The sequence below is a fragment of the Pezoporus flaviventris genome, unplaced genomic scaffold (genome assembly GCF_033815535.1).
Source record: "Pezoporus flaviventris isolate CSIRO_AGI_PZ_B2104156 unplaced genomic scaffold, CSIRO_AGI_Pfla_v1 ptg000095l, whole genome shotgun sequence".
In the NCBI taxonomy this organism is placed as follows: Eukaryota; Metazoa; Chordata; class Aves; order Psittaciformes; family Psittacidae; genus Pezoporus; species Pezoporus flaviventris.
This window is the reverse complement of record NW_026892643.1, coordinates 591,714-613,957: the sequence shown is the minus strand read 5'-3', so window position 1 is coordinate 613,957 and position 22,244 is coordinate 591,714. Positions and strand designations below refer to the sequence as shown.

The 22,244-nt window shown below is 42.5% G+C and overlaps 1 protein-coding gene across 3 annotated transcripts in view; it reads right to left on the bottom strand.

The window, feature by feature from the left end:
- Positions 1 to 7,184, bottom strand: part of STK24 (serine/threonine kinase 24) — a 48,077-nt gene extending 40,893 nt beyond the window's left edge. The window contains exon 1 of one of the 3 annotated variants that reach the window (XM_061476305.1): positions 6,599 to 7,184. In XM_061476305.1, the coding sequence (XP_061332289.1) occupies positions 6,599 to 6,841 (243 nt within the window). In that variant the 5' untranslated portion in view covers positions 6,842 to 7,184. Of the gene's footprint in view, positions 1 to 6,097; positions 6,417 to 6,598 lie in introns of those variants that run through there. The other 2 variants (XM_061476302.1, XM_061476303.1) reach the window with 2 other exon arrangements.
- Between the last annotated feature and the right edge of the window lie 15,060 nt (positions 7,185 to 22,244).

Genomic DNA, 22,244 nt, shown 5'->3' with positions numbered 1-22,244 from the left:
AGATCATCCAAAGCCTATTCACCTCATCACAGACCAGTATAAAGCGGCTTTTATTTTTGGTTTTCCCCCCACAGAGCTAGTCGCACAAGAGGCAGCAAAGGAGAGAAAGCATAAATTTGTACTGAAAAAAAACCAAAAAACAAAACAACCACAATTAAAAGAAAAAACATCTCCACAAAACACCCATACAAGATGGTGTCACATCAGGAAAATCTTCTATGAACAAGAAGCTTTAGATTTTGCAACCCAGCAACTCGCCTTTCTGAAAAGTGTACAAGGTTTTGCTTTCAGCAACACATATACACCATATGTGAATAACTGATACAATACACAAGATCATTTCCTGCAATTGAGGGGAAACTAAAATAAAATGGATGCAGTAAGCAGAAAATAAATCGCTCAACTTTATTGCATTGTATCAAGCCCTACTTGTATTTTAAAAGTGCAGTCAAATATCAGAAGTATTTTAATTTATAGTCTTGGACTTAACTAAACAAAAATAAAACAATGAAAGAAAATTTTAAGAAGCCTTAAAATTTGAAACAAAGGGAGCTCTTAATTTTATCTATTGACAATAAAGTAAAATCAGCTGAACTAGGATAGACATCTATAATTATCATGAATAGCAACAACGGATTTTTTTCTTTTTAGAAGACTAGTCAGCAAAACATAACAAAAGGTACAAGAGCCAGAATGAAAGTGTTCATATGCATTAACTATGTGTAAAACTAAGATCTAGCTGTTTCACTGAGAATTCGTACATACGAAAAACCCAGGATTGTTCTTTTTTATTATTCAAATATACACATTCCATATTTCTCATTTTCCATCTCCAGTAATTAGACACGCTAGCATAAGGAAATTATAGAATCACAGAATGGTTAGGGTTGGAAAAGACCTTAAGATCATCTAGTTCCAATCCCCTGCCATGGGCAGGAACACCTCATACCAGGCAGTGTTTCCCAAGGCTCTGTCCAGCCTGGCCTTGAACACTGCCAGAGATGGAGCATTCACAGTTTGCTTAGGCAACCTCTTCCAGTGCCTCGTCACTCTCACAGTAAAGAGCTTCTTATTTATATCTAACCTGAACCCTCCCACCCCCCCCCCCCCCCCCCGTGTTAGAAAGAATAAATTCCAATATGCTGAATTTCTGAAGTTTCTCAAGCTCTTTCTAATGTAAGATCACTAAAAACTTTCATAACCTATAACTGACTTCCCCTCCTCCATGCATTACACTTTTAAAATGTAAATGACTGCAACTGAAAAATCTCTCCATGCCTTGAGCACACAGGGAAAACAACAGCAGACATGGCTTAGCAGTGAAACCCAAAGTGTTTTTAGACACTAAGAGAAAGACAATTGAAGAAGAGAGGGCCCCCCCACCCCCCAAAAAAACCCAAACATTTTAGAATGTCTCTCACTTGTTTCCACTTGCTAAAAAGTTCCAACATGGTAAAAATTATTATTAATTATCTAAGTTATTGATTAAAAAAAACAACAAAAAACAAAACAACAGAAAGTAGTGGCTCTTTGTGGAAATTCTCACCGTTCTGGCAAGCGGCTGAACCAATCGTGTTGATAGAGGCCATTAGAAATTTATGTTGCATTAATACTAACTGAGCAAAAAAAGAAAAATAATGAGTTTTAGGATCTACAGCAATCTAATAATTTGAGGCGAGTCTCTTCTTTCACCCATTCTATCATCTGACAAGAAAATTCAAATGTATGTCTCTTAAGAAGCTGCTGAAGAGTGCAACTACAAAGAAAATAGGGAAGTAAAAGTATTTCCAAAATTTCCCTGTTTCATGCCTCAGTTTCTATAGTTACACCACAGAAGGCTCTTAGTTCTACAGCAAGGTAGAATCAACACATGGAAGAGTTTGATGCTTGTGCAACCTTAATGTTTGTTACTTTCAGATCTGCTCTTGTCGACTAAGAAGGAACAATTCCATGCATAGATACTTCTAACAAACAAAGCATTTACTGGCTTATGAAACCAGTTTCACTAAAAAGGGCGGCCTGTTCAATATAATTCTTCAAAAAAGCAAACTACATTGATCCGATTTGGGAACTATACATCCTGAGCACATCCAGGAGTTTGGTTTCTGATAATACACTAAAGCTTAAAACAAGCCTGGGAAAAACAAATATAGAGATTTTTCACATCAATGAACTTGCGAATGCCATCATCACCTTGTATTGATCGTGGCTCAACACTCAATTAGGCACATAACTCAAACACATCAGCGTGAGTGAGTTAGCAACTTTGTCAAAATGAAGTTGCTATATTCATAGCCAAGCTTCTCTGGACCAAAAAAGATTAAAGTTGACGGAATTTTAAAAGTACCTTTGGAATTTTATGAAGCTGATATAGGGACACACCTAAAAATACAAATAAAGCTTCTCAGAAAATAATTATTTTGGAAGAAAAAAAATAACAAACACCAAAAAACAAAAAAGTTCAGGGCTTCAGGGCATTTGGGGGAGGGAGGGTTAGGTGTTTTCAGCTGTTCTTCTTCTTGCCCCCTTTAGGAGATTGAAACAGGAAAAAAGGTGACAATAATTATTTCTAACCAGTACCAGTGTTCATTATGCCACAGAAGTGTATTTGAAACTCTTATTCACCTGAAATTACTTTTACTGTGGAAGCATCTAGAATTACAACTAGAAGTCAAACTTAGATCCATTTTAAACTGTAGCATTTACTGTATCATCTCAACACAGCGAACTCGAAAGAGGTAAAACACCTGTGGGGTTTTCCCACTTCTCTAGGATCTGAAACTGATGGAGCCATTTATCTGTCCTCAATAGCAGTTTAAAGTATTCTTATTGTTTACCATTATGTCTTACCATAATATAGGGCTCATTTTAAAGTAGGTTAATAAAAACTGTTCCATACAGTTATGTCACACAATTAGAAGTATATAGAAAAAGGTAAAAAAACCAAAAACCAAACCAACCAAACAAAAAAAGACAAAACAAAAAACCCCAACAAACAAAACAGAAAACTACACAAAACCGAAACAAAACAAAAAAAAAACCCACACCCACAACCTAACTGGTTTGCTGGTTCTCCAACTTCAGAGACAAAGAAAAATACAAGCAAACCAGATACACCTTAACCTCAAAACTTTTTAAGTGGGGAAAGAGAGAAGAAAGATGTTTAATCACTATTTATTTTAGCATTTTATTGTTAAAAATTACCTTCAAACTGGCTACTGCCCCGTATCCAACAGCTTGATGTACTGCAGCACTGTGCTCTGCAACTTCATCCACTAAGATTTTCTCTGCCAGCCTACATTTCCCAAGCATTTTGGTCCAACATACTCCAAAATATGTCACATTTCACCAAGCACACTTACTATAAGTGTATAAACACGGTACTTTATTATTTAAAGTATAGCTTCCATAAACAAGCTATAGAAGCTTATCACAGCCTTGGAACACAGGCCAGTGCAGAAATCAAGGTCATACACACTTATTCCAAGCCAGCCTTGCAGAAATCTCAGGCATTACAGACAAACAAGGATCTTCCCCAGGCAACTTCTATAAAGCACAAATAAGGAAGACAACATAATCTCAGTTTAGTAATGATGCACCTTCACGGCACACACTCAAATGCGTACCTACACAAAGCCCTTAAAACCAAGGACAGCATAATCTTTGGGTCCAAACTCATCTGCACACATAGAAATTTAGGTCAAAACCCAGCTCAGTTTTATTCAGGTTACAACATGGCCACTTCGCAGCAGACAGCGAATCTCAGGTTTTGACAACCTTCCAGCACCATCCTACATTTCCTCCACAGTTTTTCATTCCTTTGGCTCACTTTCTACCCACTCACTTTTTATGCATCACTCTTCAAACATTGATCAGAGATGTTGTTCAGAGAGAAATACATTAATCCTTCATTCCGCTGCTCTATTTACACAGTACTCAGATTACACCAAATAGCATTCAATAAAGCTTTGTCCCTGCATGTGATTTTTGGGGGTCAAGAAGTTGCTCTTGTTCACAGCTAGGATATTGACTGCTCTCTTGTGTAAATACAGCAAAGAATGTAGAAAAAAGCTGCATAACTTGTCACTGACACTGCTTATAGAGTTTGTTGCAGAAGCTGGTAGATGGGGAGGAGAGATCACACCACAGAAAAAGACAGTCCCGTGATTTAGGCAATTTAATTATAACCCTGAGAACTAAGCTCTGCTCCTCTCTCTCCTACATTGTAAGTCCCAAACCATAACTTTTGTCTTATATAAGTAGATGTCACACATTGTATGTACCTTCCTCTTTGAACATTATCTGCAAGTACAGGCACAGAGAATCATGTACTGAAAGCAGACCACCAAAAGACCGTTATATACTCTGACAGAATGGAAATGGATACAGACATCTTGAACTGGATGCAGAAAATTAGCAAGTAGCATTTACATTGATGACAGACTTCATGCCTCTACCTATCAGCAAATCTTTACTTTGAAGTTTGTTTGGATTTGTTTGTTTTTACACTGGTAAAGTTCACTCTTGAGAAACTCTCATAAAATACAATAAAAATTCATAAGAAAAATAACACTGTCCTGAATAAAATGAGATTAGAAGTAAACTCCAAAATTATATGATCTAACAAAAAAACTGAATATCTATGCATTTAGTACAGCTAACAGTACCACAAACTAAATAACAAATCAAGTCAATAAAAACCACATCTCCTCAGAGAAATCACGCAATAACACACATAAGCAGTACACGCATATTGGTGGAATGATCTTCATCCTCTCACTTCTGAGCACCTACAAATCTGACCTCTTAATTCTAAAAGATTACAGATTCTGTTTTAAAGTAAATATGTCATTATCTTCGTTCTAACATGCCTCAAAAGGATAAAAAAAATGCAACAATAACCTAGCCCTAGCCAAAGCAAGAAACCCTTATTCTCTGTTTCTGGCAATAGGCAAACTGCTCACATTTGGAAGGTGAACTTGAGCACTCAACAGCAGTACCTGCAGAGCAATAAATTAATCAGTTCACAGTGAGGGCCTACATACTCTATTTGGCATCCAGTACTATGCCTGAGCATAGAATTCGTGCTATGCCTAAGCATGTCACATTTTAAATTCAAATCCTCAGGTTATGTAAAGAAAACAGATTCGTGACTTTGAATCTTGAGTCGTGGAAAAACAAACCAGAGTAAATCAATACTTAAACCAAATTAAGCACAAAAACTTTCAATCCAGGAGATAAATTCAGAAAAACTTTACTTGCTGTTAATAAGTTTTCCTTTTGGAGGTGGGGACAGGGAAGTCTCTAATAAGATGCTGGACGCACTAGAATAACACCACACAAATACAAATGACCTTAATGTTTTTCTGGCAGTAGATTGCATCTGAACTAAGAAAAACAAGCGGAGAAAAGGCATCTCACTTACCAGAAAGCCACACCACTTGCTTCAAAATATAGTTATAACACAGAACCAGCAAATTCCATCGTATAACAGCAGCAACTAACCAACTCCCAGTTTGGCTCCCAAACACAATCCCTGGACGCCCACCTCAAGACAGCACTCCCACTAGCCAGCACCACAGACATGGGCACTGCAGCATGCGCTGAAGGTCAACGTTTTCAGGCCCCTTTTTTATGTATGTTCCCCTTAATCACGTCAAAACAACGGGACCGAAAGTCGCCCATCAAAGCACGCTTTGCTTCACGAATTAAAACACCGAGAATTACCGGACGGGAGGGGGGGAAGGCAAACCGCGCACTCCTCCGCTCCGCAGCCGCGCAGCAAAACAGCGGATACTGAGGAAGGAGAGAGGAAGGGAAGGATTCACCAGGCGGAGGGACTTCGTTAGGCATTACGCGAAGTGCTGACAGCACGGTTCGTTTCCACGGGTTACGAGGAGATCCCGCTCGTGCCCCCCAGCCCAGACCCCGGGGCCAAGTCCCCCTCGCCTTGTCCCCCCTCCAACCCAGAGAACCCCGGTACCGGCTCGCCCAGCGCCCCATCACACCGTTCCCCCCATCCCCAGTCGCGGGGGGAGGCGGCGAAGGTCCTGCCCTTGGGGCTCGCAGCTCCCTTCGCCCAGGGGATGATCCTCACCTGCATCCCCGGCAGGCCCGTCTGTACGGGGGAGTGAGCCATGGCGGCGGCGGCAGGGACGGGGCAGGAGGAGGGAAGGAGAAAAGGAGGAAGGAAGCCCGGTCTGCTCAGGCCGCTCTGGGGGACAGGGCTTAGCTCATCTCCACGTTCCCGTTCACACACAGCCCTTCCCCCGAGCGAACGGCGCCTGTGGTGGGAAAGGGGCCGTCCCAAGCACGGAGCCCCTCAGGCCCCCGTCACGGATGCTAATGCCGGCAGCCGCTCCATCCCTCCTCTCTCTCCCTCCCCTTCCTCTTCCTCCTCCAGCCGGCGGCACGATGACTAAACCTGAGGGGGGGGGGGGGGGGCGGCTACGGCAGCATGCGCGCGCGCGCGCCCGCCCCGCCCCTGCCACCCGGGTACCTGCCCGCGCGGCCCCGCCCGGTGCCCGCCTCGTCGTCCCCCCTCCCGCCGCCATCGCCTAACGGTGAAGGGGTTCGAGCGCCCCCCGACCGTACGTACCGCGGTGTACGGAGACCCGGCCTGAGCGGCTCTGGCGGTGCCTGTCCCCGAGCGCCGGGCTTGCATCGTCCCCGGGGCCGCAGGCACCTGGGCAGCGGCCTTGTGGGGTTTGCTGTGTCTCGTCCTTCGTGGTTTCGGTGGAGCCAGCCCGCAGCTGAAGAGCCGCTTGTCCTCTGCCGCCGCCCCTGCGAAGGGCGGCCTGCCGGCTGCCGGTGAGGCAGCACAGGTGAAACAGGCGAGCATCAGGCTCGGAGGCTGCTCGCTTAAAAGAAGACAGCCGGGGTGAGGCGGTAGATCGAGACGGCAGAAACCCTAGACATTTTGTGGTATGTCCTTTTCCTGCCTCCCTTTCACTTGGACGCTCCAAGAAAGGTCAGGGTAACGCTATCGCTGTGCTGAGGTATATGGTTTCAGGAAGCACTTCCTGTCTGAAGTTGCAAAAGCAGCAAACCAAGTGACAGTCGTGCTTCCACAACGCTTCCTCAGTGGAAGAAGAGTGGGTCAGCAGGCAGGTCTTCCACACACAAGACAAACCCTGAGCCCAAGCACAACCCTCCAGAACCTGACAATGATGTATTCCCTTTACTTGGCTTATTTAAGATGAGAGTAAAGAGTTCCATCACACAATTCCCAATGCACTATGGACTGCCAAAGAGTCTTGCCTTTTTTTACCTGCAAAAAAAAAAGCTGCATAATCTCATGAGTATTAAAATTATTGAAATCTGTCAGGCAGTGGGTCTGGGACCCCCAGGGCAACAGTTCACCATCTTTTTAACTGCATTAAAGAAAGGGCTGAGCATCCACCACAGCATAAATTGCTTTTTGGTAGGTAATTCGCTAGAAAGTTTGTACAAATATCTTATCTGCAGGAAACATAGAAGCCTTCCAGAAGCGGAGGGGAGCCTACAAGGATGGCAGAGGGGGACTCATCATCAGGGACTGTTGTGATAGGACAAGGGGTAATGGGTTTAAACTTACATAGGGGAAGTTTAGGTTAGATATTAGGAAGAAATTCTTCACTATGAGGGTGGTGAGGCCCTGGCACAGGTTGCCCAGAGAAGCTGTCGCTGCCTCATCCCTGGCAGTGTTCAAGGCCAGGTTGGACAGGGCTTTGAGCAACCTGGTCTGGTGGAAGATGTCCTTGCCCATGGCAGGGGGATGGAACTGGATGATGTTAAGGTCCTTTCCAACCCAAACCATTCTACCATTCTATGAAATGTAAAATAGTCTTACTGATACCCGGTTAGAATTCCCACTGAAGTTTTTCCTATAGTTATGGTATTCTTACCTAATATGGTCTGAGCTAATGCTACACAATCTCGTTTTCCTGAAACCTGTAGAAACATAAATGTCTCTAGATTTCTACCCCTCAGTCAAACTCAAATAAAATTAGCTAACAAACAGCCTTATTTGTCTATGTACACACACATTGATTGTTTCCCCAAGCTCTTGAGTACAGTGAAACACAGTGTTTTCCCAGCTCTTGACTATAGTGAAACACAGAAAGGATCATGGATAAAAATTGTGTAGAAAATTGAACCATTGGAATTCCTCGAGAAGTTGTTCATGAAGGAGTTGCTAGTTGCCTTAATGCTGGAATGGAATTTAAATTATGGGTGTTTTAACTTCAGGAAATATGAAAATGTTTCTACTGTTCACTGGTATGTAATTTTCTCAGAAATGCTGAAGCTTTCAATTGAGTTTTACCTCAGTCAAAAGACAAATAACAGTCACAATAACCCATATCAAAAATTTCTATTTGTTTTCTAAAGCATTTTTACAGTCATCTTTTTCTAGAAAAGGTAGGGCTTTAGTATCTCAATGGCTGCTCCACTGTGCGTAGTAGCTTTTTTTTTCACTTGCTAGAGAGAAATTCAACCTTTTCCTTTGTCCCATGAGGCCTATTGAGCTTTCCCTACCTTACATAATATTAAAAATCCTTCTTGAGAAAATGTCAGGCTTCCCTTTGCCTGCGCAGCTTTATTTTACTTTTTTCTATATAGTCATTATGATATCAACTTTATCAGTTTCTTTACTTTTTTTCTGCAGTTATACACCCAGGTGCAGAGTGAAAATAAAAAAGGTATCATAGAATCATAGTTAGGGTTGGAAAGGACCTTAAGATCATCTAGTTCCAACCCCCCTGCCATGGGCAGGGACACCTCACACTAAACCATGTCACCTAAGGCTTTGTCCAACCTGGCCTTGAACACTGCCAGGGATGGAGCATTCACAGCTTCCCTGGGGAAAACATTCCAGTGCCTCACCACCCTAACAGGAAAGAATTTCCTCCTTATATCCAGTCTAAACTTCCCCTGTTTAAGTTTGAACCCATTACCCCTTGTCCTATCACTACAGTCCCTAATGAAGAGTCCCTCCCCAGCATCCCTATAGGCCCCCTTCAGATACTGGAAGGCTGCTATGAGGTCTCCACTCAGCCTTCTCTTCTCCAGGCTGAACAGCCCCAACTTTCTCAGCCTGTCTTCATACAGGAGGTGCTCCAGTCCCCCGTTCGTCCTCGTGGCCCTTCTCTGGACTTGTTCCAACAGCTCCATGTCCTTTTTATGTTGAGGACACCAGAACTGCACACAATACTCCAGGTAAGGTCTCACGAGAGCAGAGTAGAGGGGCAGGATCACCTCCTTCGACCTGCTGGTCACGCTCCTTTTGATGCAGCCCAGGATACAGTTGGCTTTCTGGGCTGTGAGCACGCACTGAAGCCGGCTCATGTTCATTCTCATCAACCAGCACCCCCAAGTCCTTCTCCGCAGGGCTGCTCTGAATCTCTTCTCTGCCCAGCCTGTAGCTGTGCCGGGGATTGCTCCTACCCAGGTGTAGGACCTCGCACTTGGCATGGTTAAACTTCGTGAGGTTGGCATCAGCCCACCTCACAAGCGTGTCAAGGTCCCTCTGGATGGCATTCCTTCCCTCCAGGGTATCAACCGAACCACACAGCTTGGTGTCATCAACAAACTTGCTGAGGGCACACTCAATCCCACTGTCCATGTCAGAGACAAAGATGTTGAACAAGATAAAACTAAGTTTTGTCTTTTGAATTACAAAAGGTATAAAGCTGTCCATTTCTGTCTATGAGTATATTCTTTGGGACTTAAATAGTTTTCACAAGAAACATATACTTTATTTGCTAGAGTTATTTATATTCTATCTTGCTAATTCCCTTTCTACATTTAGTTTGGTAGATGAGGAGGAGGAATCACACCACAGAAAAAGATAGTCCCGTGATTTAGGCAATTTAATTATAACCCTGAGAACTAAGCTCTCTTCCTCTCTCTTCTACATAATAAGAAGTCCCAAACCATAACCTTTGTCTTATTTAAGTAGATGTCACACAATTTATGTGTGCACAGCACATAAAAATCTTCCCATGTTCTAGCTGGTCTGATGTAATTTTCCCCTGGGCCACTGTGAGCTCTTTCTCTCACTCATATGCCATTACTGATGGCATAAAGATCATGGATTTATTTCATCTCATGGTTTCAAAGTTCCGCATTACATGTTCAACAAAAGACTGCCTAAAAATGGTCGCTTGAGCCAGTGGAATCAGCTTTATGAGCAGACTTACTTGTTAAATGTGGGAAAACAAAGGAGCAGATTCAAAACTGTGTCATATACCAGACACCAGGCCAAGTTAAGTTTTAATAAAGTCAGAACAATGTATTAGAATGTCAAATTTCCTTCAGCTTCTGTATTTTATACTGTATCTTATGTTCTGATACCCTTCCAATTTCTCCCCTGGACCTGCAGAAATTTATACCAAAATGGTTTTGAATGTAATCGTAAAATAATGCATGTGCTATTAGTTCTGTAAATGCTAATCTTTCAGTGTAATTTTCATCTCTGCCCTCACAGACAAAACAGCAGAAGCCTTGCAAATTTTCCTCTCATTTTCTGAACCTTTTCTGAGAAAAGAGGATTTTGTGTATTATACTCCAAAAAAAAAGGCTGGTTTTAATCTCTCAGGCTACTCTTGCAGAAATTGTTATTAAAAATAGAATGATTACATGTTGTGCTAACCTACCATCCCAGTAAAATGACAAAGACTTCAAAAATAAACAGTTCTTATCATTAAGACAGTTCTCTGTTGTATCTTTTTGAAGCCAGATGTTTCCAGCATGCAAAGGTTCAATTTATTTTATGTGTAGACTTTTCAATGCCTGATTTGCTTTAATTTAAAATGATACTTTGAACATGCAGAGATTTTCTGCTGTGATAGTTATATAAGAAAAAAGTTACAGAAGGAAAATATAATTGCATAATTGAAATGGCAGCGACTGTGAACTTCTGTTCATTCACTACCCCTGAAGAAAAAAACATTTTCCTTGCTAAGACTGAAACTTCCGAAATAAGCTCTTTCAGAATTTGTAATATGCCATAAGTAAGTAAATAATCCTATACTAACATAAACACACTACAGAAAAAGCACTGTGGATTGTAACTAATGGGGCATTTATCCACGAAATATAGCATGTGAGAAATGTAATAGTGAATAAGTAGCAGGCACCAAATTTACCTGGGGAAGAGAAAAGAATGAGAGGGCTGAACACATGACAATATTGCTTCAGTAAGGTGGCAATGGGATTATGGAGACTCCCCACAGATAGGGTTGAGTTTGTCCATCTTGCATGGCAGCAGGGGTATCCTGCCCTCCATGGCCTGATGGCTGTAGAATTAACTGAATCATCACAGTGCCATACTGTTCACTGCTCAGCTTGTGACTGGATTTTTTTCTAGCTTCCTTATCATCTTTATCCAGCATTATCTCTTGTTTTTCCTGTTTCCTTTGTGTATGCTTTCTTGACTTATCAGTTTCATAGTAAACTCTTTTTAACAACCTGTGTGAAAATGTGTCATTTCTTCTCTTAGCTGTATATATTAGGTTCCTAGTTTTATCCTTCTTTTAACTGCCCTGTTAATAGCCTGATGTGTGATGTACTCAGAAATGAACTCTCAATAGTTTGTCAGTAAGGCTCCATTTTGAATACCAACATAAGAAATGCATGACACTTGCCTGTATTGTATAATGCAAAGTAGCTTTAACAAGGCTTTTCACAAACAGACCTTAAAAAATGTAAGTGCTCCTGAGGTAAAAAGGGAGGTCCTCATATCCATCTGTAAATGATGATAGAGAAGAAAGAAAAAAACCAAAAACATTTCATAGGAGAGGCTGTTACCAGTAGACTGTCACAGGAATCCATCTGGGACCAATCTTGCTTAACATATCCATGAATGACCTAGAAAAGCAACTAAAGAGAAATGATGAAATAGTCTCATGTTGCCAAGTATCACAAGGTAAAAACTAAACTGAAGCACAAGGAGTTGCAGAAGAATCTCAGAATGAGTGTCTGCTGAGTGACATACCAGCAGATGGGAGTTCAGTATTGATAACTGTACAGGAAGAAAGCAGATGGGAAAAGAATTCAGCTTTACACACCGGAGTTCCTACCAGCCAAGAAGGAAATCTTGGCTGTCACTGAGTTCAAAACAGTCAAAAGATAAAACTATGTTGGGAGTTACTAGGAAAGGAACAAAGAATAAATGAGGCAGCACTGTTATTTTCAAAGATCTGGCAAAAATTCTGTAGGTGGAGAAATTATACACATTGTGACCCCCCAGCTTGGGAAAGAGACTTGTCATGAGCGTAGTAGAGTTCTGTAAACTCATGGATGGCCTGTAGATGGTGACAAGGGAGTGATTGTACACTTTTCTCATAACAAGAGCTATCAGACAGAAACTTTAAAATACAGAAAGGCAGGTAACAGCACAAATAGATGTCACTGCCCTGAGATGTAGTAGGGGGCAAAAAATAATATTCTTAAATTTAAAAAATTGACCAATTCATGGAAGACTTGTTTGCACAACAGCAGCATGTTAGAAATAACTCGTTCCTAGCTTCCCAATGTCACTTTATGGTCTTTACTAGGACAAAATAAAAAAAATACTAAGTTTTGATAAATTAGAATACTAGAAGAGAATAAAAATGGCACAACTCCAGAGAGCAGGAGTAATGAAAATCAGAGACAGGAAGTCAGGCTTTAAGCTTCATGTACAGTACGCGAACATTGAAACAATCAAATAGCTTACCCATATAGCCAGCTGACTCCCATCCCTTTTCATGTGGTTTTATATCGACATCAGGAACAGAATGAATGAGAAGAAATAAGCTATCAGAATCCATTTTTTGACTTATGTGAGGAAAGGGTTAAACTGAACTATCATGGCTGAACTGGCATATTACCATTTAGAAACTTTTTTAAAAGCTTAAATAATATATCTATGCATGCTAAAGATTCAGTTACCTACAGTTCAGAAAAAAAATGTTCAGCCATTTCTGAATTAGACAATGGGTAGAAATGCTGCATGTCTGGCAGTGAAGATTTTTACTTGAGTTCTAATTTCTTCTTGGTTAAACAGGACACAGCTGAAGGGATTTTATTCAGTGACAGAGGGTTGATAGGGAACAGTGCAGTAGAATTTGTAAGCTACAAGGCTGGGTATACAGGCTGCAAGAGAGCTATCCAAAAGTGAACAGCTAAACCCCACAGGCCCAGGGAGTCACCTTCTGCTGGAACAGTATGTAGAGCTTAGCCAGCAATAACTATGAGCAACTTTGACCCTCCTGGGAGACCGACGAGGTAACAGAGCCCTGATGTCAGGCTCCTCCTCATCCCTCCCCTACAGCCTGGCTCATCCATGGAAGAACAATCCCGTTTGAGCAGACATCTCACAAAGGAAAGCAGAAAGGGCTGGGCATTGGTCTGAAATGAGAACCCGTAGTCAGGATGACTCAGTGTGCAGAAATGAACTACAATTATATCTGTGGGTTTTCATTCACTGATTTAGCTACTTCATGTTCATAAAGGTTGTCCAGAAAGCTTCTTTTCTGTAGGGCCTCATTAAGAATATTTGCAATACCCACATTCTGCCATTCTTCTACTGTGCCGAAAGAGAAATGCATATTTCCCTGTTAATAACAAAAAAATCATTGTGTTGTAGAGGACTAACGTTTTTCTTGTCTGTGTTTTCTCTACAAGATTAGTTCCTAGTGAGTTTTCAAACTATGTGGCGATCATACCCCTAAAAAACATTGGTATTTCTGTGTTTCCACCAGAATTTGAAAATTTTGGGTTTCAATTGTTTTGTGGAAAGGGGTCCCCCCTACAAAGTTCTTTTTGGAGCCATTCTTCCCCTGAACAGGCCATGGGTAACCCTGTGGCAATGTATTTATGCCAGCAGAGGAAGCTTACGTAGCTTCAAAAGCACAGATTGCTTTCTACAGCTGGATTTAACTGTATATTTAAGTTGTGGTTCAAGAAGTCATCTCATCAGAAAATGATTGTTTCTATTACAGAAGCAGAGTTTGAAGTTCAAACAATGACATTCTGCTTTAAGTTTCACGAACGCTGAAGGGAAAACTGTTAAATTATGCTCCTCAAAGAAGCATGCTATGTTTGTATAAAACATGCCATTCTCTATATATTTCACTTTCTGCAGAGATGTACTTCATAGCATTCATAAAAAATTGCAGGGTTTGGGATTCATATTAGGGGAAAAAGTTCACTTCCTTGGAGTACCGAGAATCATAGCGCATAAACCTGGATGAGGCAGGAAATGGAAGAAATGTCTCAAGTTTGTACACCCTTTATTAATAATGAGCAGAATGTAAGTGCCTGAAAGTATTTTAGTATTCCAGGCAGACAATTAAAATTAGATGGGGACCTAGAGCTCAGTAAGAAACATGAGATTGATTATACTGCACTGTGCCTCTGCCCCCAAAGAGCATCATTTCACTAAATCCTGCTTTTTATAAACCTTTCTGTTAGTACCTCGTCACACCAAGCAAACAGATGCAAACAGAAGAGAACGTACCTTCTCTATCTTCTTCTCGCATTTCACATTTTATAATAGAGACATCAGTTCTTCTCTCAGATTAATGACTATGTAAACAGCAGACTAGCAAAACCTCCAGACTAAATGGATCCATTAAGGGCGACCCTGTAATCATGATGATATGCCCTAACCTATAACTGTGTCCCTAGACATTGCACGTCATCACAGATCTAAAATGTTTGCTTGCAGGCTACAGTTGTCCCTGCAGAAAAAGCTGTAGTATATCTAGCTGATAGCTGGTAAGTAATGGTCTTACAATCAACTGCACTATTCACTATTTTAATTCAAGAGTTATACCATTTTACCCTTCATTAATTTTGTGATGTGCCAGAAGCTATGTGAAAATTCTTGTGTTGGTAAAAGTGTATTGCATTCATTAGTTGAACACAAAAGCATGTGGATTCCTACAAGTTTCAGCTGTCAGTCTAGGATTTTGGTAGCAAATGAAAACCATTATGATGTGATAGGTTTTTTAGGGTACAGCTTCATGTTGCACCTAATCCCATTTAACTGCGGTCTGCTGCCAAAGTGCTGATCCTGCTCTTCCTTTCTCCCAGCTCTGGCTCCCTTCCTTGCATTAGTAATCACATGCCCACATGGTGGCTTGAATCAGTTCACTGATCCCACAGAAAATGCATTCACATCCTGCTGGGTTAGCCTCCTGTGGCAGCAGTCTCTAGGTGTCCTGCAACAGGGAAAACGGGTGAGGTAGGGAGGGAGTCCAGCACATCTTGTTCACTGGGAGCCTGCAGTTAGCTCAGATGAAGTAGAAGGTGAAACTCCATCGAGAATGTCCTGTACGGAGTAGGATGGTGGCTCCAGGTCTTTCATACCACAAAATCCACCTTCTCAGCTTGCAGCAATAAATGCTTCTGCCCATGTTTTAAGCCCAGAGCTGTGTATGGTCAGACCCTCAGGACTCAGGAACACTGCCCTACAACCTTCTCAGCCCCAAAATGTAACACTCAAGAGTGAAAAGCCTGAAATCACAGATAGCCCCAAGACTGTGAGTTTGTGATTTTATGAGGGTTTGTATTAGGAAAATAAATTACAGGCTGTAAGCTGTTTTCTAACATTTGAACCTACCATCATCCCCGCTAAATATGTGTGTGGGACAGTTACAGCCTGTAATAACTGTGCCACCACAAAAATGCAGGTCCTGTGCATGTGCCTTCCCACACTCCCCATCGTTCCCATCCCACAGCCTTCTAAAAGTAGTTACCCGGTAAGTTCCTCCAGTGCCCACGGTGCTCTGACACACTCCAGCCATCTTCCACCTCCTCCTGCAGACCTCCTTTCATTCACAAAAATCTGCCACAACCTCCCACTTGCACCAGACCTTTGGCAAGATCCCAAAGCTTCGTGCTCCTTCAGTATTTACTGTTGCCAGCTCAGTTTTCCTTCCATCTTCTTTATGACAGCGGACTTCCTGGGGATTTTGGACTGGGGATATCTCTTCTTCCAACTGAGATAGTGTATACCTGATGCTTTACTTGGAAGGAAGGGCAGGTTTTACTGCTCCACATCAGCACTGGTATTCTTTCCTGCTCATAAGTAAATTTACAGCTTACGGGCTGTAAGCTCATATTAACACTGCAGTAGAGTACCAGAGCAGCACAGACTTCCCATCCCAATGTCTCCTGTTAGCAAAGGGATTTGCCTGTGCTGTGGCTGGTGGTAGAAGAAATCTGAGGGAACTGCAGGAGGCCACAAACCTGCATTTGTTTTCTGATGAGGCCTAAGTGAGAAATACACAGGTAAGCCCCTGAATCTGGTACCAAGAATTATCTGTACTGAATCTGTATCTTCTGCGTACAGCACAAAATACAGAGACAAGCCCACTAGACACTTTGTGTGCAGAACTTACTTGGGCTAAATGCAAATTTCAGCTACACAGAGTGTGCAGAACTCACCTGGACAGTCTGTTCTTCCTGGATCAGGTTGTAGTTTCTTAATACGGCCACTGTCTAACACATCTACTCTCAGCTCTGCTCATTCTGTTTTTCATCTAGAATATATCCTGCCCCCAACTGCACCTTCCTCCCAAACTCCCTTGGTGCAAATCATGACTTTCCCCACGTTTCTCCTGAAAAGCTCACCAGTGCCAACACACCACCTGCCTGGATCAGATATGGAAAGGTGCTGTAGTTATGTGCACTGAGGAGCTCAGGCAAAGCATATCACTATCAGTGAAAAGATTCTCATCAACTCCACTGGACTTTGGATTTCTGCTGTTTGTAGGCAGTACATAGGCTTCTCAGCCCATCTTCCTTTCACACTTGTATAGAGGCTGACACTACAGCCATTGACTTATTTCTGTGAGCAATTTTCTCAAAGAATGTAATGCAGTTCTGTGTTGGCATTTATGAAAGAATATTAAAGTTTCTAACCTGTTCCTTATTACAGCTCAAGGTTTTACCATGTGTTTTATGTCATTCTTCCAGCAGAAACACAAGACCGTGTAGTCATGTTCTGTCTGTTAAAGAAAGAAGCACTTTCAAAATATGTGTATCTGTGATTTTTACACACAAAAAGTGTTTGTATTTAATGATTCACGTGTTTAACCAACTTGTGTAAAGATTAGTTTTAAAGCATTTCAGTTCACCTTTAAAATTAAGTTCCAGGCTTCCAAGCAGCTCATGTGAGGATGAGGGTACAGTGTCATTAAGGATTTTAACTGCCTAAGGACTGCCCTTCTCAGCAACCACCTACTCCTTCAGCACGGGCACCATTTCATGCTAACTTAATCTGAGCTGGAAATCGCACTTCACTACAGCCATCCTGAGCTGAAGTGTCCTCTGCTTTCCATAGGTCAGACACAGTAGAAGACAGAGCAAGGGGAAGCAGCTCTGGGGGGAAGGATCAGGATGCAGCAGTCCTTGCACACAGGTCCTTGGCCCTGACCTGAAGATCTAGTTAGATGTGCCTGGGGAGTTGCCATTCAGTGACATTCCTAACCCCTTCCATTCCAAAGCTTTGGCAACCGGCATCTCAAACTCTCCCACGTCAGCCCTTCCCAAACTATTTCAGCAGTCCTGCCTCCCAAAGTTCTGCCATCCAAGTCACAACTCACTGCAAATCTCTTCTGCTTTGAAGACCTCCTCAAGAGGAGTTGCCTGAGGGGCCGTACTGACCCTGCTCACAATCCTCTCAGCCCTTGCAACAGCAGCAGCCACTGCCCTACACGCAAAGCTCTCTCCTAAGCATTTCTGAGTTTCATTCTAAAGTTTGTGGGATAGCAAAAACACCTGTACAGCATATGCTTGAGAAGATGTCAGTGTGGAAAAATAGCAGTGTTTAGGAGAGACGTCAAACAATGTCATTCAGGAATGAGATGCTCTTCAAGCAAACTGGAATCATAGAATCATGGAGTAGCAGAATGGTTTGGGTTGAAAGGGACCTTAAAGCTCATCCAGTTCCAGCCCTCTGCCATGGGCAGGGACACCTTCCCCTAGACCAAGTTCTCAAAGCCCCATCCAACCTGGCCTTGAACACTGCCAGGGATGAGGCAGCGACAGCTTCTCTGGGCAACCTGTGCCAGTGCCTCCACCACCCTCACAGGGAAGAATTGCTTCCTAATGTCTAACCTGAATCTCCCCTCTTTCAGTTTAAAGACATTCTCCCTTGCCCTATCACTACATGCCCTCGTAAAAAGTCCCTGTGGATGGAATGTATCTAGCTGACATGGCCGCAAAAAGCACCATTTCAGAAACCTGGTGCTCCTACCAAGTGTGGTGATTGAGGCTTTCTTTTTAAAGACGGAGGCTGGGCTGAGCAGTGGTACAACAGATTAACAGCTTGAGAAGTCAGCCATGAGGCAGGAATCTGAAATCAGTGCATGCTTAGTCTGTCAGGACTGTGCATAGATCAGCCCAAAGTCTGCATCCACTTAAAAATAATCTTTTGCTGGAGTGTCTATACATCCATCCCTGCATTTAACATGGTGATGTTTTCTCCGGGGATGAGTCTGCTGTGCGCACAGGAGTCAATTTTGCTTTGTCCGACTGACATTTTGCTCAGATACAAAACCTGTTTGTGGCTTTGCTCCTTAGGGCAGGGTTTCATGCCTGGGGTTTAAGTCCTGCAGTTAAATTGGATGAAGTGCAACCCAGTGATTTTATCTTCTTTTAGAGGAAGAGCATTGGGTGCACACAGTTGGTTCCATTCATGTTCTTTGCTATTGTTCAATACCAAAGCCTCTTTTTATAATACCACATAGGATTTTGCAGTTTGAACAAGTTTTTGAAAGTTTTTAAGCAGAGATGACTTCCAGCAGCCAGGCACCATCTCTCCCTTAAACCCACTCAGACATTTTCATTTTCCTGAACACACAGCAGCCCTGCTGTCTCCAAAAGCCATGCCGATCTATGCACGAGGTATTTTCATAGGATAACCTGAAGCCTGTGATAACTGCGAGTGAAAAATCATCAAGGCGAGGACGCATGAGAGTGTTCCGGGAGCATCCCCTTCTTTTCCTTACTCTCTGATGTGTTTTTCCGCCACCTCGTGGTAGGAAAGGACCCTCGAGATGAACCTGAAGGAAGCTTTGCCTGGTCAAGGAGCATGGAGCTGGGGAAAAAAGGGCTTAAATAAGCATAGGAGAGGGTGGTGTATTTTATCCCTGTTAATATTACCTAGAATCCGTAGCCACAGACTGGTGCTTCGTTGCAAAAAGCTCTATCTGGGCAAAGCAAATAAATCCCTCCTGTTCTGCAAGATGCCTCAAGGCAGGTTGGAGGTGGCTCAGGGCTTCTCTGATTCCTCCTGGTTCTGCCAGGCTCCTTAAGCTGGAAACAGGTGGCACAAAGCAGGGCCCTGGGGCTGCCTCCCACTGCCAGGGTAGCAGTAAGGTAGGGGAAGGAGCAAGTTCATCAGCTGTATGCACCATGCATAAAGTCACTGGGTGCTGAGGCAGCCGTCTGCTCTGAAGATGATGCAGTGGAGAAGTGATGAGTCACGCTTGCAATGAATGCATGAAATAAAGAGCCAAAACCTAAAAAACCAACCCCAAACCCCAGGATTTCCATAGCTCAACCAGGAATGTGATGGTGAATGACTGCAGCCTGATCCCAAACACTGGGAAGTGATGGTCTGTGGCAGTAAAATCTTGCCCTGCTGCAACAGAGAATAGCATGACCATCACTCTCATATTCCTGCTCCCTGCAGAGCAGCAGAAATCCAGGGTGCTGACACAGAGGGTCTTGCAGTACTCTCCTCCACCCTCACTTCCACACTCAGTTGCTCAAATGCAGTTCCCGCCTCCCCGTAGTTCATGAACCATAGGTTCAGCACTCAGCCAGGCCCTGCCAGCACGGGACATACACAGTGCTAACTTTAGTAAAGTCATGCAGCAGTGTTGCTCGCCTGAGCTCACACATTTGGGATCAGATTTCAGTAAAAATGCGTTCAATAGCATGAATTCAGTTAGGTGGTTATAGAATTGATCTCAGGCACTCTGTAAAGTGCCAGCCTGAAGGAGATACACCAATTGAATTAACCTTTACTTGAAACATTTTCTGTAAGATAAAACCTTTAGAAAACAGGCCTGCCGTCTAAGCAGAAGACATTTCCAACGTTTACTACCAAGCAAGCATGTGATGGCTTCAGGAGCATTGATTTTTTTAATTATTATTTTTCATTTATTTTTAAGTTTATCAGATTTGAATAAAATATTTCCCCCAGCTGTAAGGACTGTGTTCACTTGGGAGTAGAAATGCCCTACATGGGCTCTGATGGAAAGATGCTTTGACAGGGATATACACTGCAGTCAGCTGAGTCTCACAAGAAGATGCCAAACACAATTTCACATAGAATCATAGAATAGTTAGGGTTGGAAAGGACCTTAAGATCATCTAGTTCCAAACCCCCTGCCATGGGCAGGGACACCTCACACTAAACCACACCTTAATTTCATGAAGGTTTCATTTATCACTAACAAGGAAGGGGTCAAGCAAGGTGCTGCAGCAGCTTGGGAGCAAGTGCTGTGAAAGTGCCTCACTCTATTTCATGCCTAGCTCTTGCATAATTTTGATTCATTTTTTATCTAAATATGCAGCTACCACAGCTTCAATTTTTATTTCCCCATCACCTCTGAAATACAACAATGGCATTACAGAGGCAGCCACTTTCACCACAGATAGTCTCCTTATGAGTGTTTCAGAAGGCCTTATGGCCATTTTGGTATTGCAGAGAAAGCCAGCTTTTTATTTCCAGTACATCTGCTGGCAAAGGTAAACTTATCTAATTAGCAGCTGTAGTAAATAGGATTCCTTTAGGATGTGGTAACTGACAATTGTAACACTGGTTAGGATCACCAAATCAGTGTTTGGAATGTCAGTATGAAGGAAATGATAACATAGTTTCTACAAGGCATCCCATTGCCAAAGGCTTTGGCCTCAGCAGCTCATTAAAGAAGACCCTTTACAAAAGCACAAGTGGCTTTGCTTTGTCCAGCCCAGTTGCTACCCAAGAAAGCAGTCCTGGAGGCTGCACAAGGGAGAAAGAACTATGCCTTCTGGGAGTTTCCAAGTGGTGGGGTCAGTGCCAACAGCAGGTGGCCACTGGTCTTCATATAAACCTCTTAAAATGTACTTGTGATTTGAACCAACTCAGGTAAGCACATAGCTACTCTCTGAAAAACATTTTGCTCATTTTCCTCTTCTCTGTCTCCCCCATGTGTGGTCAGATCAGCTCCCTGTGCCACAGAATGCTTATCCACCTCTGGGCAGTAGGTAGTTTATACAGTGTTTTGACTCAGATTAGGAATGAGCATGGCAAAACAGAGATTCACTGAAGTGCATGCTCTCAACATTACCTTTGCTCTGTGCTAAACACCACAAAATCGTGTCCTGTGGTGGTGTCTGTAGGAGGAACAGCAATGACTGAATCAGGCTGGGGATCATGGATTGTCCTGAACCACCTCCTAGTGGAGTAGGATGGTTTCAGTTGTTACTTCCCCTTGGATAATTTGTCTCTCTTTCACTCTTCAAGTCATGATCCAGTTATTTTACCATCAACACTCTAACCAAGCCCAAGGTATGAATGAAAAATGTAAAAGTAAGCTGTAGAGTACCAGTATGCATAGGTGGCTTGCAATTGCTCCAGGAATATAAAGAACCAGCAAGACATTTGCCTAAAACGATAGAAAGTCTTTGAAAGGATTGTGCTGCTTGTAGGCCCATTTTCAAGAAGAGCAAATGGCAGAGACTGGATTGATGTACTTCACAGAATCTGACAAGTCAAGTGTCATTAGGTTGAGCTAACCAACAGTAGGAAAAACATGGAGGCTGAACAGTGTATTTGTAATATTAGCAAGCATACATACACCTTTCTGTATCTACCAGGCCAGACATGAGTGCAGATTTGAGTGCTAGAACAGGTTGCCATAATTAACCACTATTGCCTTCTTTTTTCTTTTTAATAAGTTCTTATTTTAAAGAAGAACTGAGGTTAGAATGATCAACTGTTAGTCTGAATTATATCAGGGTACCTTCTCTGTAATAGAAAAAGATACGCAACAGACCCTCTCAGCAGGCTGGTAGTCTAGACAGCAACATCTAAAACTCAGTAGTCAGATTTAAAAGTTAAATTTTAATTACCTCTTTATTCCTCAAAACTGTGGGACTGAAAACACTTTATCGCAGCCCAAAGACCAATTCCCTCCACATAGCTTCTAGACAGAATCAAATCAATGCTGACAAGAGCTGCCCAGGTGCCTATACAAGGCTCCCTGATTTTT